Consider the following 18,332-nt stretch of genomic DNA (forward strand, 5'->3'; position numbering starts at 1 on the left):
CCCCTTTAAGAAGTGGGGGGCTGGGCTGGGAGGAGCATCTAGTGTGGGTGGGGGGAGACTGGAGGAGGCGGTTGACCTGTGGAGGTCAGATCTAGAAGAGCTGCCACGGGGTCCCGCACGGGGCCACAGTCACCCCGTAGGGTGTGACTTGCTAGGCCACGCAGTCTCTGTGGCCATGTGTTTGCTCCTCCAGATCCCACCCCTGAGACCAGGGCCCTCGGCCCTCAGCAGCTGCCGTGGCGGGAGAACGCTGTGCAGGACCGGGTATCCTGCCGGTGTGGGAAGCGGCAGGAGCGCCGCTGGTAAAGCCACGTGAGGCTTTGCCGTATCACCAGCCACGTTCCTGCAAGTGTCGACGCGTGTTTTATGCAGGAAAGTAGAGGTGTGCTTTCTGCACCGGAACTTTTCTCCGGGGCTTGTTACGAGTAGAGGTTTGGTAGTCTGAAGACTGGTGTCTTAGGTCTGACTCTGCCGTCTATTTGTCCTGGGATCTTGAGTGAATCACTTAACCCTCTGAGCGGCCATTTCCTCCTTATGAAATGGGGATAACAGCACCGTCTCCACTGGACAGGACTGTTGTAGGGGTCAAACTGATCATGCGTATAAATGTGCCTTGAAAATTTAACATAGGGGAAAAGGCATCAATTTATGGAATAATTAATATGGGACAAACTAGCATACAGACATGAACTGGTTAATTGGCCTAGAGCCATTTTGGTAATATTTGAAGAATTAAAAACATTTTATTTGAAGGTGCAATACTTTGGGTGCTGCTCTAACTTCCCGATGAAGAAATTAAGTGTGTCAGGTGGGTGTTGAATGCCAGACCAGCATTTTATGGGATGTTTGAGCGAAAAGGAATCCTAGAGGTCAGATGGGGAAACTGAGGTCCAGAGCATGTAAAAGGCTTGCATGTGGTCACTCTGATGACTAGTGGCAGAGCCGAGGTCAGACTGGCCATTTCACACACTGTCCCCTCCCCCACACAGGGTTTCCTAGTGATGATTTTGGTCAAGCAGAAGTAGTCAGGTTTCAAAATTATATATCCTGATTGAGTTCCAGCCACTGGAATGTGGGTGAGATCAACATGTGCTCCTTCTAAGCCTGTCCCATAGAACTTCTCTTGGATTCCTTCTCCATTCACTGGCTGAGTAGAGAAGACTCCAAGAAACTAAATGAGGGAGGAGCCACAGGGTGGAGGGAGCCTGGGTCCCTGAATGACTGTGAAGAAGAACTTGCTGGCTGATGGCTCTGCAGCCACTGAGACTTGGGGGTTGTCTGTTATAGCAGCTAACGCTGCCTATCCTGACTGATACAGAAGAGATGGGGAAGGTGAGAAGTAGGTCACTTCTTTTACACAGAGGAATCCAGAAGGAGATCTCAACTCAGCGGTGTCTAGATGCCAGCTGCAGGGACACAGCACAGGGGCATGAAATAATTCTTTCTGTGACATCAGTGTGGTGGACAAGCCCAGGGAAGGACAGAAGGGCTTCATTACCCACTGGGAATAGGTACCAGAGCAGGGGCACCTGAAGTCAAGTCACAAATTCCATATTTTTAAAAACAAGACAAAAAACTGGAAGAAAAATAAATAAATAAATAAAGAAAGAAAGAAAGAAAGAAAGAAAGAAAGAGAGGGGCAAAAAGATGATTGGAACTTCATCTTGAAAAATAAATCAAAAATCATAAAAATTAAAAATAAACTAAGTTCCTTTTCATTTACCAAATTGTGGTAACTCTTCTCTAATTCTTAGAGCAGACAAAAGACAGAATGATGTTTTTCTTTTACTTTCTATATTTTTTTTCTCAAAAAAAAAATTGCCTAAAAGGGTGATGGACACCTTTCTTTTCATATTTGACCATTTGACAGCTCTTATGCTTCAGAGATTTTTTTTTTAATAAAATGTTCAAGAATTAAAAAAAAAGTGTGTGTGTGTATATATATATATGTATATGTATGTATATATATATATATATATCTCCTGACTAATCCCATATAAATTGGATTATGGAAATAGGTTCTGAATGAAGCATAGATCTATTGTTATCCAGCATTCATTAAAATTCCTTAATCTTATACACATGTCAAGACTCCCCAACAGGGTTAAAATTAGAATTAGAGGAAGAATACAGTCCTGCACCATCTATGTTATTAAAAAGGAGTTTGCCACAGTGAATGTGCTTTTTCACATATTCTGTGTGTCCAGTAGTCCCACACGTCACGTTCCTCCATCAAAAAGGCATTCTAAGACTATTTTGAGGTTCATGGAGATAAAATCTTACACACTGACCACCGTCTGGACTCACCCTGCCCCGTGGACAGCCAGACTGATAAAGAAGATGATGAAAACATGGTGTGTGTACCAGAACAACTCATAGGACATCTGGCGGATGAACTCGGTGGAAGAGGTCATGATCAAGGTCAAAGCCAGAGAGATCAACAGGCCCGAAATGCCTGAGATGGTCGTCAGTGTCTCAGTGATCGTGCTCTAAAAGAAACAAACGCCATGACGTTAATGTCTCAGTCCTAGGTTCCCACTTTAGGATCAATATTTTAGAGTCCACACAGGGAGCAATTCAAAATGCTCTAATCAGAAGCATGTTAGCCTCCAAAAGGGCCCCCCCCACACCTCAAGCTTCTCATCCTCGTCTATGCTCCACATTCACTATGCTCAGATTTTGTCCAGTGCCATTTCATGAACTGTAATTTTTTCCCATCTGTATAAATCAATTGTCATGTTGAGGTTATTATGTTGAATTGAAATGAGTACAATTTATAAAACTGCGTTTTAAGATGAAATACTACGAAATAAAGTTGAGTTTCAAGTTTTTAATTTTCAAAATAAAAATGAGGATCGCCATCTAACATAAGATGCTAATTGCACCTTAACATCAATAAACAAGTTTTCTGGAGCGGCCCCTCAGGGGCATTCCTCATAAAGCAGATGCATACTCTGTTCCCCGGGCAGGTAGGCCTGGCTCTTGCTTCTTAATTGGAAGTCCCATGACTTGCATTCTTTCCTGCTACCTCAGGAGGCTTGGAATAAGGCTTTGTAAATCCCAGGCGATCAATAAAGATACAGCTATTCTTCTCAGACAGACACTGCCAACAGGCCAGAATTCTGACCTGTGAGTGCAGAAGATGGCTACATAGCCTTGTAGAGTATGAATCACAAAGCATTTTGTTTTCATTGTGAGTTTCCTATATTCTGGCCAAATCATTAGCATGCACGCATTGTGGTGCTGTCCTCGAGGCAACCATCGGCTCCGTAAACTCACACTCTATCTTTTGTCAGTGAAATCTCATTAATTTAGGCTGCTTTGAGATCTCCCGGTAATTTGGACAGGGACTTCTCCGTTGTTTATCTTTAGTTCGTAGAGCAAACAGTGGAAATAAAACTGAAAAGGGTATGTCTAAACCATTTAAGAGACTTGTTTTCAAGTGTACTCAGGCATTTTAAAAATCCATTTACATCATACGATGTGCTAATTTCAAATCATTCTTCTTTTGCTTATTAAAGCAAATCCCCACTTCCCTCTTCTTGTGACATATTTATAGAGTGGCTTGAGTTGCTATGTATCCTCTAAAACAATTCCACTGTGTCTCTTTAGAAACACTCTATGATGTACACTTTATTACTGATACCCACCTTTCTCCAAATACCCCAAATCAGAGGGCTTCCTGAACTTAATTAGTACTTACATAATATATTGCTTCTAAAATTCGCAATAACTATATTGAGAATAGCTTAGCCATTTCCTTAAATTGCTTTCAAAGTATTTGTAATAAGTACGACTTATTATATAGTCTCTTCAAAATGTTGAGGTTTATTCTTGGGTGTGTGTAGCAATGAACTTTCAGAGCCTTAGTTGGGGAAAGAGTTAATCCCAGTAGGTGCCCGGATAAAATGCAGCAGCTCAAATGAGGTCCACCCCCACAGGCTTAAGGCATCTGCAGTGTTGACTAATGGGTGTGAAACCATGCTTCTGGTTGTTGTCAGCTAAGAGCACAGTAGCTCTGTTTGATCAACGGCCTGATATTCGAAGTCATCATAGGGTAATTAGGGGTCATGACATGGGAGAATTTCTTCCCAAAAGAGACTTTGAATTTGGCGTGGGCTAAATGGTCACTTTAAAGAGATGGCCTGGGTGGGAATGGAGAACTCTCCATCTCTTGTTGGCCAATACAGATTTTTGAGCTTGGTCAACATGCTGGATACATACTCCAATATGGTAGGATGTGGCAGAAGTTTAGCTCAACCAGAAAGAAAGAGGTAGAGGGTGGATTGAAGGGGAGACTTTTCGTCTCCCCAGGTGGAGCCTTTGGGTTTCTTTTTGGTTACATTTTGAGTTTTCTTTTTGTTTCCCACATGTGCTGGCCTCTGTGCACACAGCTAATTAGCATTAATGATGTCACCAGCTGAGCAGGTCTCATTAGGAAATTAGCTGCTCTGCCCAGGATCAGATTTGGCAAACTAGCCAGTCACATGGGTACCAAAACATGACCCAGGAGAAGGGATCCAGAAAACAATTTGCAAAATTAAAACGCATCCCTGAATTAGACGGCATTTCACATTCTTTATCATTCTAACATCAGCCCCCAAATATCTCATCATAGCTGCTTAAAAAAATGTAAAAGTTCGAATTTTAACAGGTTATTGTACTTCTCATTTAGATGTATTTATTATTTTTTGCCATAAACTAATTAAGTGGCTTTAGTTTGTTTTTTTCTTCTTGCTCACAACCTCTTAGCAACATTGATGGCAGGAAAAATAACTTTTTTTTAAAAGGCAAAATTGATGTTAGCATTTGGCAGAAACCTCTCTCTCTCTCTCTCTTTTTTTTTCTACTAAAAGCTTTAGAAATAAATACAGTATTTCTGATAACAGGATCTGAAAAGGAAGAATTTGAGGGATGAAAAACCAGGTAGCATGCAAAGAGGACTCACCGTGTGGAAGGTCCGGATAGGGTTGAGGTAGGTTTCGTTTGGGGTGTCGCCAAGTTTGGAAAGTGCAGCCAGAAATCCGTCTGCTTCCGCTGACTGGGCCCAGTGGTAGCGCTCCAGGTTACACAGATGAGCGACGATGTGGATGGCTACGGGCGGGGAGATGACAGGGCACACACGCCATGTGGAATTCTTCCTTAGTAGTTACTCTGAACACAATGACTGTACGGTCACGTTTCTCTGTTGTGGTTCTTACAATCTCCAAGGAAGACTGATTTATTTGTGCATCGTTCTCAGTGTCTTGAATAGTGTGAATGGAATACTTCCAAAGATATTGTCTGATTCACCACATTGACTTAAATTATATTAAGACATACAGTAAGTTTCAATTCACTATAATTTAATATAAACATACAATCATTCTGGAAGTAGAATAGATATTACGATATATATAGTTGTATATATAGATATTCTATCATATACATATGTATAAGAAAATACACCACATATGTATCTTCTTTCCCAAGAAATCAGAAAGCATTTTTGTAGAATACTGTACATCGTGCACACTGATATATATGCACATGACATATGTGACAGATACCAGGGAAGATAGTGTTTTTGTTTTTGTTCTCTTTCAGACATTATATTTTTTATTCTTACTCGATACATTTTAAGGTATATATATATGTGTACCTACACACACACACGCACGCACGCACACACGCCCACCCATGTGTTATTCCTAGTGGACTGAAATAAGCCAGTATTTATGGAACTAAATCTCTCTGTATATTCTTTTCCTTTTTTAAACTTCCAGTTTAGACTCTGCTTTTCATTTTTGGGGAGAGGGGAGGTAATTAGGTTTAATTAATTGCTTATTTCTTTTAATGGAGGTACTGAGATTGAACCTAGGACCTTGAGTATGCTAAGCACACACTCTACCACTGAGCCTTACTCTACTCCCATCTCTGTATAATTTTTAAGACTAAAACCCAGCTTTCTAATTCTGGGAGTTGGTGATGTCTGAGTTCCAAATGAAGAGGTCAAGTTCAAGTTCAAGTGCCTTCTAACTGTCTGTGCTTGATGCTACTCTTTCCCGTCTCATGAAATCTGTAGGGAAGCCAGCAGTCACAATGTCCAGACGAGGATGTCCTGAAGCCTTCCTTGTGAATGGAAGCCCTGCCGGGTGGCCAGTTGATACTTGCCATTGGGATCAGGTTCAAGTGTGAAAAAAGAATTCATTACCAGAGTATAGATGATTTCCCAGTTGATATCCTGGTTCTTTTTTTTTTCCTGCACCCACAGTGAAAAGTAGCAGAGTCTACTACTATGATACCGTCTCTGCAGATTGTGGGTGAATTCTGGGGTCCTCCATGGCTGGGCTTATGTTGTGGGTTGAGGGGTGGGGAGTGAGGGAAAAAGGAACAGTAGAAACTTCTGTGAATATTGGTAGCATTTTGGTTCCCGTGGTCCTCGTAGCAGATGTATTTAGAAATGCCAGCTTCTATTTAGTTTCTTCTCTCTGTCACCTGAGTTCCTTTTAACAGAGCCATTCCCTTTCTACCCTGCAAAGTAGTACTCATGTTTCTTCAAGACCCGACTCAACAGCTGTTTTCTCAAGCCTTCTTCAATTCCACAGGCACGAATGATGACATTTCCCAGGTATTATTGCTCTGAGTATTTATTTATCCCTGCATTTCTCGACGGACTTTGACTCCTCAAAACTTGTTCATCTTGAAACCTCAACGCCTGGCACATTGCTTAGCATCCAGCGGGTCCTTAGGCAGATTTGCTGAGTGACCATGAAATCACAGAGAGGGAGACATGGCCAGGAGCTCAATCTGTGTGCAACATCGTGGGAGTAGTGTTTTCCCTGCTAATACGTAGTTTTGCACATTTTTCTTACAGCCTTTACATTAGAAATCAATTTACATACACTTTAGGTTGAAGCTCACTTAAGAAGGCAAAGCACATGATAGTGTTTTTGAGTCTGTGATGCTGACCATCACCTTAGGGGTTTGGTGAGATTACTACCCAAAGGGCAGTGTCTTTCCTCTTATCTTTCATTTATCATCACATGCGGCCACGTCTATGAAGGGGCTGCCTTGTTCAGTTTCAACATCCACAAAGCTAGAAAAGCTTAGCTGTTCGCAGTCTCTTGCAATATGCTGTGTGTAAAATGGGAGCCGTTTGCTAAATTGAACGTTGTCCAGTGTCTTTGATGGCTATTTTCTGATGATTACCTTAAAGTTTTGAAAAAACAGGCAATATTTCCATAGCTAACATACATTGAATACTTACTCTGAACACTGCTATAAATTCTTTAGGAGTATTATCTCATGTACTCCTCAGGTATGAGTCTTATTCCCATTTTACAGACCAGTACATAAAAAGTTAAGGAACCTGTGGTCCATTAATGACAAAGGTGGGTTAAAATCCTGTTTGCCTGATTCCAGGGCCTCTTCTTTTGATCTTTAAGTTATATTGCTTCCTTTTCACTAATCAATAATTATTATACCTTGCTGTTTACTGAAAATGAATTTCTCCTAAGGGCTTGGTTAGAACTCTTTGAATGGTTTGCTTGGTGTCTTTAATCTGGAGTCAAATAGTTTCTCATTGTAGGTGGGTGTAAATATTCCCTTTACATTATATCCCTTTATCCTCACTCCCCTGCTCCTAGCTTTCCCCAGTTCTCCTTCCATGGACTAAAGCACACCAGACAGAAAGGAGCTCTTCCTATTTTACAGAAATGGAGACTGAGCTTCAAGCAAAATTTACTCATACATAATCCACATGTGACCATCAGAAAGGGAACACAGGATACAATGTAGAATGTATTCTACATTCTGTAACTGTTTTCTCCTGTGTAATGAGCTGTTAATCACAATCTATTTTCTGTTAGGTTGATTTCCACCTGAGAACCGGACACTGTTAAACTCAATTTAAGTACATTTATTGAATGAGCACAGATATTGAACTATTTATTTATTCCTATTGCCAGGTCTCCCATAACAGAGCTGAAAAAACTAATGAAGTAGAATAAGAAAACCCAAGACACTTTTCAAGAGGTAGCTCCTGAGGGAGTATATTGCAAACTGTTCTTTCCAGTTTTTTTTCCATGTACTTTAAAATTCATGTCTAAAATGTTCCTTTGCTCCAGCTGCCTCCATTTTCTTTTCTTTTCACACGTAGAAAATAAAAAAGCAGAATCTCCTATCTCTTTACTTATCTCAGGAATTCTTAGAGAGAACATTTCTCATGCCCATTTTGTTTGTCTAAGTGTTTTATTTCCTCTTAGACTGGACCCTAATTTTATTGTGATCTCGGCTTGGGACTAGAAGTATCCCAGCTACCAAACCCAGGGCTGTTGGGACTCAGTAGTTACTGGGGGAGGTACTTATTTTTGTTCTTTTTCAGACATTATATTTTCTATTCTCCCCTTTATATTAATTTTAGTTATTTTAATAGGAATAGCCATGCTATCTATATTTACAATGACAGTTGCTTCGAGTATGTGATAAAATGGTGACATGATTTTATTTTTCTCTTTCTTAGTCATCAAAACCATATCACGTTATTAGATTTGATATGAGTACGTAGGAGAAAGGACACTGATGAGGATGCCTCTCAGCCACGTAACTTCTTTCAGCCTCTGTTTTATCATCTGTAAATTGGGTGGATGGGGCGAAACGGTGATATCGAGGCTCCCTTCCAGCTGCCTGGCTCCTGTGTCTCCCTCTGAAGTTGACGGGGATCGCCTGTCATCTAAAACGGAGCTATAGTTCAATATGAAAGCCAGGCAAGCATGAAATTCATGTTTTAATGTGTTTTCAAAATCAACGCTTTCTCAAAGGGGCATTTTAAGTCTAGTGGTAAATCCAATGCCGCTAACTACACAGGGGCTCTCTTCCTGGGTCCTCAGTTCCTCTGGGGACTCTCTGCCAAGCACTGGGAAGAGCCCAAGATCCACGTTTCCAGAACCCACCCAAATGCCAGGATAAAGATGCTATAGCTGGGTCTTCCTACAATTTTATTTTCTTACCAAAGTACTATTACAGTTAAAAGCAAGCCACAATCTTGGACACACTACAAATGCACATTTAATTGATGTGTGAACTTCTGAGTTCAAATAAAGAGTTTTATTGAAGAGTGAACAAAAAAAATAATCCTATAAAGGCTACAATTAGAGCCAGTTGCTCTGAGAAACTTCCTTTTCCTTCCTTCTTTCCTTCTTTTTCTTTTTCAGGAGATCAAAGGAAGTGTAACTGAGGGAGAATCTTGGAAGTGTGGTCAGTTCTTGCTATCTTTCTGCCTGCCTGTCAGCGATAACAGTCATTTTGGAGTTAGTCACCTCCTAATTAAGCAGCCTTTGGAAACCAGGACCCTGGGATAAATCTTGGCTGTTTCTTGCAGCCAGAATCTGGCCCCAAACTTTCAAATTTGTGGTCTGATTTCTGCAGGAATACACATATTCTCTGGCACCCTGCGCACGCCACTCGTTTGTAAATGACATCAAATCACATTAGGCAGGACGGGGGAGGAGCCTCCTTGGATCTCCGCACGCCTCAGGCAGAACCAGATCGGTAGCAATTCTTTTCAGATCAGGTCCTGAAGAGTTTGGGCCTCAGGGACTTTTCTCCATGGTGGGGCCTCCAGATCATTTTTTCTCTGCATCCTTATTCTGAGCTTGCTTCTCTCAACCTGTCCTTGTTGTGTTTATTGAGGTTTACAAACGAGTTTTAGTGACTCATCAGGAGCCGGACATGGGTCATTGTTCAGCCCTGGAATCTAGCAGATGCAAGCTGTGAAATTTGCCGGAGATGGTTGCCTGGGTTCCTACTCACAGCCCTTTTGGAGGAAGTTCAGGCTCAAAGTACTACTATTTAGTTGAAAGGGTCTTCAAGGTCTACTGTAGACCAGAAAGTCCAGAAAGATTCACATTAGTAAGAATGGAGAGGCTGCGGAACTGTGCTTTTTGTACCAGTGGGGTTATAGGTCCTGAAAATGATTTATGAGTGGCTGAAGAAGGCTCTGGCAGCCCTTATCACAGGCAGGCAAGCAGGAAGGCAGGACACCAAAAGAAGAAGGGTTCCTGTCACTGTATTTTCAGTGATGTCCTTGATTATAGATACCATTGTTTGCCTCTCCCCTCCTCCCCCCCAGCCTGGCTTCACCAGGCTCTAATTACATCCTTTAATGATTTGACCAATTAAAGCCTGAAAGTTCAACTTCTAGGGGAGCGGATGAGAAATGAGAGGCTGGCACGCGAACTCCGATGTGGGCGCTCTTCTTCCAAGGTTACACACCTCTATTAAGCCAGTCGCCTCTTTGAAAAGCAGCATAATGGGTGATGCTAATAAAATAAGCACGGGGACATTTTCAGCTGCTTCTAAGTGAATCCACCAGAAGGACAAAAATGTGAAAAGCGAAGGTATATCTACAAAGCCAGGACCAGGCTTTTTTTTTTTTTTTTTTTTTCTTTTCTTTTTTCTGAAAGTGCAGTTGCCAGCCACATTTCTTAGTTAACGTGAAATGTAATAATTGCTTTGTCAGGGTTTGGGAGAAGCAGAGAGCTTCCTCCCCACCCTCCTGCCTTTGCCCAGAATGGAAACAACCGCAGAGGCTGCTGGTTGCCATGGCGGTGGGAGGCGGGGAGCCCTCTGCTCTCAAAAGCAGTCAGACCCTGCTGGCAGAGCCCCAGGAGATGCTTGGGAGCCTGGCAAACGGTAGGGGTTCAAGCAGAAGAGGGCCAGAGAGAATACCTGATTCTCTGCAGGGATCTGTGAGCGGAAAGAGGGAGAAAGAGCATCCGGCTTCCTCTTGCTGCAGCAGAATGTGAATTTATTGTCTCGGATGACTGGCATCGTCTTGAATCTCTTCACTGCCCACACTCTATCTTCCCTCCATCCCAAACCGCTCCTGGTTCCCTGGCAACTCCTGTACTGTCCTGTACCTTTTCCCAGTAATTCCCTCCATCTCGTTTGCCTGCTGGCCGACTTCTCCTCTTCCTCAGGTTTGACCGAATTTGTTAAGAATCTTTTATGTGCTGGGGCCAGGAAAGCCGAGCGGCATAAGGGATAGTCTCCATCCCTAAGGTGATCACAGTCTGAGAAATTGTACTATGTGTAGGAGGTGTGACTGGGGCCTACAGGTGGGGTGGGCCAACAGCCCGGGCCTGGAGGATCAGGGGAGGGTGGGCCAGGCAAGGGGTCCTGGATATGGCGACAACTTACCCAGTGAGGAAGGAGAGGACATGCATTTCAAAGGGGAACAGCAAGAGCAAAGGCACAGACTGCTCAGGGGGCGCCAGTAGCTGGGTCCTGCCCAGGGGAGACATCAACGGGGTGTGTGGAGAGGTGAGGCTGGAGTGCTGCTGGGCTGGGCTGGATAGCGGAGCCTACCAGCCATGCTAAACTTGGATTTGAAGTGCTTTGCAAGAGCAGCAAGTAAATGACCTTGAAGTCTGTAGGTTTCCAAGAGGTCCACTCCTGACCACTACTCTGCACATCTCCTGGGGCTGGCTAGGTTGTATTACTGTTTTTTGAATTCCATGGAGAAGGACATAAGGAACTTATCTGAGATCACCCAACCCATCAGTAGCAGGGGTATGAAATAACTCAGCCATCTGATTCTCATCAACTGCTGCCTCTATGAATTACACTCCATCCTGAAAATGTTACTGACCACACCAGATTCAGGAGGTTATAGCTCCTGTCAGGGTATCTTGCACATGGGAGGGAGACATTCAATACACATCACTGATGCATGGATACTATTGATATAAGATTACATGTAAAGAAATATACATACCCAAAGGTTTAAGGCAAAAACTATTGCATTACACATGTTTTCCTTTATTCCTTGATTCCTTTTCTGATTTTTTTTTTTTTGATGCTGTGGGGTTTTTTTGTTCCTTCTCTCTATAACATCTTTATAATGTTCTCTTTGAGCTCAATTCTGCCTTAAAGCCATTGCATAGTGATCATATTCTTCCTACCATTTTACTGTGTTTTAGCTCCTCTTTTAATACAGGAATTAAAGACTCTTAAGATTTTAAAGGAAGCCTAGAGATTCCTTAAATTCTTTCCCTGAAGAGCTTTCCAAGAAGCAATCTGGACTCCACTTGGACACCTCCCTCAACAGGAAACCCAGAACTCTCAGGGGACCCTCACTCTAATTTTAGATAATTTTCAAGGTCTGGCAAAGAATTCCATTTCTGAGCTGAAATCTGCTTCCCTGAGTCTTCATTCCTTCCTGCATTCTCTCATTCATCAAAGATTATTGGCACCTACATATACTCAGCGTTACTGTAGGCTTTGAAGCACAATGATGGATTAGCTCTGGTTTTTGTCCTCTATCCCTTTGCTGGTTTTCTCTAGGACATGATGTATTTTTATCCTTAATTCTTAACAAACTCCAAAGACCTTTTGCAAATGTTTCGCAGGTTGGTTTAATCTGGCGTTGAAGACAGTCGGTGGGGAACTCTCCCCACACGTCTCACCGCACACCCAAAGTTGTGTTAATTGGCACTGGGGCACCGTCTGTCATGTCTTGTTGCTTAATTAAATCCACATTTGTTTTGAGTGTTCTTTTTACTCTGCTATTTTTTTATGCATGAGAGGATAAAAACAAATGAGAAAAACAGTTTATAGTTAAATTAGTTGGAGGAAACAGTCCTGAATCATAACTCTTTTTTGTTCAGATAGCCTTTTATTGCAATGTCTTTGTGGTCCAACAAAACCACAAGCCAGTTAGTTACTGCCCCTCTTCTTTTCTTCCTCACCAGAGTTTAACCTTGATCTTGAATGCTGCTTTCTAGTGCCTTTACCTTGAATTCTCTTGTTTTCTAATTCAAGAAATACCGGTAACAATTTATATGCCTATAAAACTTCCTGTCTTTTCAAGATCCTTTTACATCCACTAGCTCAATGCTATTCAGAACCTTGTTCACATGATCTTGCTTTTCTTTTTTCTTTTTACTGCCCATGGTACCATTTGATCGTTGTTTTCCTACGACCGAATGATATTTTGAGTATAGGTCAATTTTATTTCTGATGTGAATTATATTGAATTACAGAGCATTCGTTTTTCAAGTGGGTCTTTACTATTGTATGATCAACAAGCTGAATTATTCACAAATGAAAATGAAGTTTCATAAACTTTTCCTTGACAAATTGAAGGCTTAGTAGGGAAGACTGCCTGAGTATAAATTAGAAATTAAAAACTCCATTTATATCAGGTTTATATGGTCAGATGGAAGCCTAGATTTCTTTTACCTAAGGGCGAGTCTTTGGCAGGGAGGAAATAAACAAAACTATAAAGTGAACATGAGGCATTATAAAATTCATCAGGCAATTAATAATCAGCACTTACTTGCATTAATGGCTATCCCATAGGCAACCAGTTTGTGGAATTTGAGGTTTTTGTCTAATTGCCTCCTCCATGGTCCTCGGAAGCACTAGAGTAACAACAATACAAAGTCTGGTTTGGGGAAGATCATAGCAATAACAGCTCATGAGAGTTAAGAGAGCAGAACTTAGGCTCTGCCTCTGAATTACTGAAGGGGGGGCCACAGGACACAAAAATGAATGGCCATTAATTAGTCAAACAGGCAAAATCAAATGGTTATTACTGACTTTGCTGAAATTTCAACCCAATAAAAGTGATTGAGTTAGTAGTTCCCTGGCTATAAGTCAAAACTCTAGAATAAACATGCTAATAACCATACTTCAGCTAATTTAGAAAATGAAGAAGATAACCATCATCCTTAGTGATGTGGTTTAAGTAGTCTATAAATTATTCCTTATTACAGACAGAAAGGCACTGTATTCATCTACATCTAAATAGTCATAAAGTTATGATGGTGATTATATATAGTAAATTATTTAGTCTGTAAGGGCCATTGAAGGTCTCATTTTTCTGTATAGTGCATTACTCCATTTGGCAGGATACACCAGTAGGTACCCAACACAGTGAAATCTGTATGATTAGGAAATGCCCTATTATATTTTGTAGGTGTTAAAATCTGCATCCTAAAATCTATGTACAGTGATTGTGCTTTCCTGGGCTGAAAGCTCAGAGAGATGTTCCTTTAGTGGTGTTTGACTCCTCTGCTTATTTCTCTCCTTTTGATCAGAATTGGTAATAGTTCAAGCCTTTATAATACTTCCATCTTCATGAGTCAGGTCAATTTTATTAGCCCTTCTTTTCAGATGAAGCAAATGCATTAGGGAAAGGTTGAACAATGAGTCCAATGTCATGTGGGGTGTCAACGGCAAAAACAAAAGACAAATCAGATGTACTAATTTCTGATTTTCATTTTTGGGAGATTGCCAAGATGGCGGAATAGAAGGACGTGGTGCTCACCCTGGCCCACGAACACAGCACAAACTACACACCCATATGGAACAAATCTCAGGGAATACGTACTGATTTTCAGTTTTAGGCATTGTGTTCCCTGACCAAGAAACAAACCTCAGTCTAAATCGGATTACTGGGAACTTCATAGTAAAGTACATCTTTGTTTTCAATGGCACTTATATTAGTGGATCATGACGACTGAAATTGTTTCAAATAATTTAGTACTTACGATACTTGTCCCTCTCATGAATGAAATAAGGTTTCGACTGATTGGTAATAGAATTAGCATGCAGTTAAAATTCAGGCACACGGCAGATGCTCGAGCCCAAGCCAGTGTTGACTGTCCGTATATAAAGACACAAGAAAGAGACACAGTGAAAATGAGGAAGCAAGGGAAAATAGAATGCATTTTGTTTTCTGAAATGATAATGCGTAGTCCCCAACTCTACTTACACCCAGAATAACTCGTGTATAAAGGAAAGACTCATCCTCTTCATACCAATAGAAGGTGTCAATAAACAGATAAAAATTCACTCCCAGCCATGAGAGCTAGAGTAGAACGAAAAGAGGACCAATCAATACTGTCTTCAACTTTTTCTCCTATTCAAAATCACTTGCGGTTCTTCTTTTAAAGTGAAATAATGAGCTTCTCAAAATTAATCAGAATTATTCCGTATACTTATTTCTCATAGATTAGTTTTTAACAGTGATCATAATGGTAAAAAACTGTTAACCTTATAAAAAAGATTTTAAACACACACGGATATACTTTAAGGAATTTAATGAAATGTACAAAACCATCTTAATCAACATTGCTATAATGTTTTAAGTCAATGATGTCAACAAGGAGGAAATCTTTAAAAATAACTCAGAAAGTACTCTAGAAAAATTCCAATTTCATAGTCTAATTCAAAGACTTCATTTGATTTAGAGAAACGTTCATACATGATGCAAAAACAAACTACTTGACTTTAAAAATAATTCAAATGAACTCAATTGGAAAAGAACTTTACATGATTCTGTAAGGGGACATTAAATATATCTACTGAATTTTTTTTTTAAACAAGTTTTAGTCTTTTAACCAGTGTAATACTTCAAGCTATTTAGCATTTTTATACAAGTTATCCTAAGAATCAGGATATTCAATGTCTATATTTAAAGGTGAATAACAAAAGTGATACTTACTGCTAATATGATGGAGAGATTCTCATTCAAAATCCAGCACCCCATCACGACCGCTTTGCTCGTTTGCTGTCGGCAAATTATTTCTTTCATTCACCTGAGCCTGGATGTTGTATTTAGTAAGGGCTCCCCTGCTAAGTTATTTTGTCTTTTTGTCTTAGGAAGCACCTACTGGGAACAGCTCTCGAGGAATTTCTAATTAAGGACTTCTTGCCAAAGGCAAATCAGCAAGTTGACATGCCTCATAACCTGGGTGAAAACAAGGCAAGTCTCTGTCTAATGAGTCCTTTCTTCAAAGGTTTCGCAAGAAAACAATGCTGGTTTTATTAAATTATCCTCATGTACTTTATGCCCCATCCATTTTCTACATGATTGCAGTCAAGATGATAATAAGTCTCTATGTAAATTTGAAAAATTATCTGACTGCTGAAGGCTGGATACAGCAAAACATTTTAATAGAGTTTTCTCTACTTTGTTTATTTTAGCTTCTTTACTTCCTTTCCTCTTTTTAAAAAAACGCTTTTTATAGAAGACATAGAATGGTGGGTAAATACATATAAATTAAATAATCTTTCAGAAGATGGTGAAGCAAAAAGAAAAGGATCTTAAACACAGACTGAAGAACTTTCATAAATTTTAAAATGTGACTATGAATAATTAAGGAGACACTTTTGTGGGATTGGTGGAATAAATCCTATTTTTCCCTAATCCTACTTGGAGCACCCGTGAGGTAAGTGAGAATATTCTTTCATCCCTTAGTGATCACAGGAATGGCTGTACCCATTCTCTGATTTTGTGTAAGTCATAGTTATTAAATACAGTAACTATTAGATAAAGTAACTATGTTGGTAGGCAAAGTTGGCCTAAGTGAAGCAATTTTTGGGCTAATTTTGACTCAAATATTTCATTTAAAGTTTTCAGGCAATTGAGATGGAAATAGGAGAAGATTTGAATTGTTTGAATAGTTGACTAAGCTTTCTGTGTCTTCATATGGTGAATCGATTTAGTTGTCTTAAAAAAATGAAAACTTAAAAAAAACCTGGCAAGAATAATAATTCTGAATATTCATTGACCTAAATAACAAGCATAATCCTAGATCATAAATAAATAATCTAGGCACCAGATTAAGGACTTTTTGAGTATTGTGCAATTAAACCATACAATGACTCCATGAGGTAGTTATTATAAGTCCCATTACACAAACATGGGAACAGACCTAATGAAGTAACTTGCAGTAGGGGTGGTTGAGAGTTCAATCCAGTTCTCCCTGACTTTAGCATCTTCATTTTTAACCATTACTCTATAGTCTTCTTTTATGAAGTACTAATAAATGGATTTGTGCATTGAACACATTTACTATACAGATATAAATTGCATGCATGTAATTGGACACATTTAAGTCACAGGAATTCATTTAATTTAATTTATTGATTGCAAATGAATGTAGTTGTCCTTCAGTACCTGCAGGGGATTGGTTCCAGGACCCACGTGGATACTAAAATCTGCAGATGCTCAAGTCCCTTATATGAAATGGTGTAACGTCCATCTAGCCTACACACACCCATCCTGTAGACTTTAATAAGCCCTAGATTACTCATAATACCTAATATAGTATAAATGCTATACAGTTGACAATGTGTGGCAAATTCAAGTTTCACGTTTTGGAACTTTCTGAAATTAAAAAAAGCAAAACCTTTTTTTTTAACCCATGGTTGTTGAACCCATGAATGTGGAACCCATGGTTACAGAGGACGTACTGTATATTGTTGTATGTATGTCATTAGGTATGCCATCTATTTCTACATAATGCCAATGGATTATAGAAAAATGAATAAATAAGCTATCTTATTGTATTAATCATATTTAAAATTTTCTATATTAAAAGATGTCTTTGAGACGTTGAAGACTTGCAGACTCAGGGGAGGAAATGCCCCTTCCAGTGTTGGCTAAATCCTTGGGATAGCAAACAAATTTCAGAGAACACAACTTTGATATGCAAATCAACCCACCTAAGGCCCCTTCCCCAACCACCTCTTAGATCAAACTTTCACACACCAATCTAGTGTTCTTAAGATTGGTGTCACCTGAGGGCCAGGTACTGGACAACTGGGGACCATTCGTCCAGCTTAGAGCCTATTGGAATGATTCAGACTACCCAATCCTAAGCTTGTTCAGCTTGCCCCGCCCTGTCTCATCCGTTCATTCCCACCAAAACCACAATAAAGGCTCTGGTTCATGCTCTCCCCCTTGCTCCTTCTGCCACTGATGGCCCTGGTGCTTCCCCTCATGGCCCTGCATGGTGTGGCCTGTCCTCTCCTCTTGGGAACTCTAGGTAATACATTCTTTCAAAGCTGATGTCTCCATGTCTGTCATCTTCCCATACTTGGCTACAACAAATCCCAGGTACACTTTAAAACACCTGTTTGCTAACATTTTGAACCTTGGTATCATCAGTTAAGCATTTTGATGAATGGGTGAGCTTTCTACTTATCATCCAGCCCTGGCTGTGGTACCTCTTTTGAGCCTGAGTTTATACATTTGTTTAATGGGGCTAATTATAATATCTACCTCTATGTCAATCTCATTCCTCCTTCATCTCCAGTTCCCTGACTGATGCACAAACACACTCATGCTTCTGTGAGATGATACTTCTTTGGGAGAAGTCTTAGATTTGCCAGCAAAAATTTAGTAAGTTTGCTTCTCTTTAGAAAAAGATATCATTCTTAAAGGTACTTTTCCATCTAGAAATATATATATATATAAAAGTAGTATGCTGGCAGAATTAACCTGAGGTAAGTCTGCAGTTAGTGAAATATCCTCAGTAGCTTTTTTAACAGTGAGA

General features: G+C 40.2%; 1 protein-coding gene across 1 annotated transcript in view; it reads right to left on the reverse strand.

Moving 5' to 3' along the window:
* NOX3 (NADPH oxidase 3) overlaps positions 1-14,831 on the reverse strand; it is a 55,114-nt gene extending 40,283 nt beyond the window's left edge. The window contains exons 1-4 of the mRNA XM_032485434.1: positions 14,538-14,831; positions 13,322-13,406; positions 4,949-5,094; positions 2,308-2,489 (exon numbers count right to left, since the gene is read on the reverse strand). Of these exons, the coding sequence (XP_032341325.1) occupies positions 2,308-2,489; positions 4,949-5,094; positions 13,322-13,406; positions 14,538-14,717 (593 nt within the window). The 5' untranslated portion in view covers positions 14,718-14,831. The remainder of the gene's footprint in view (positions 1-2,307; positions 2,490-4,948; positions 5,095-13,321; positions 13,407-14,537) is intronic.
* Between the last annotated feature and the right edge of the window lie 3,501 nt (positions 14,832-18,332).

The sequence above is a fragment of the Camelus ferus genome, chromosome 8, assembly GCF_009834535.1.
Source record: "Camelus ferus isolate YT-003-E chromosome 8, BCGSAC_Cfer_1.0, whole genome shotgun sequence".
Classification (NCBI taxonomy): domain Eukaryota; kingdom Metazoa; phylum Chordata; class Mammalia; order Artiodactyla; family Camelidae; genus Camelus; species Camelus ferus.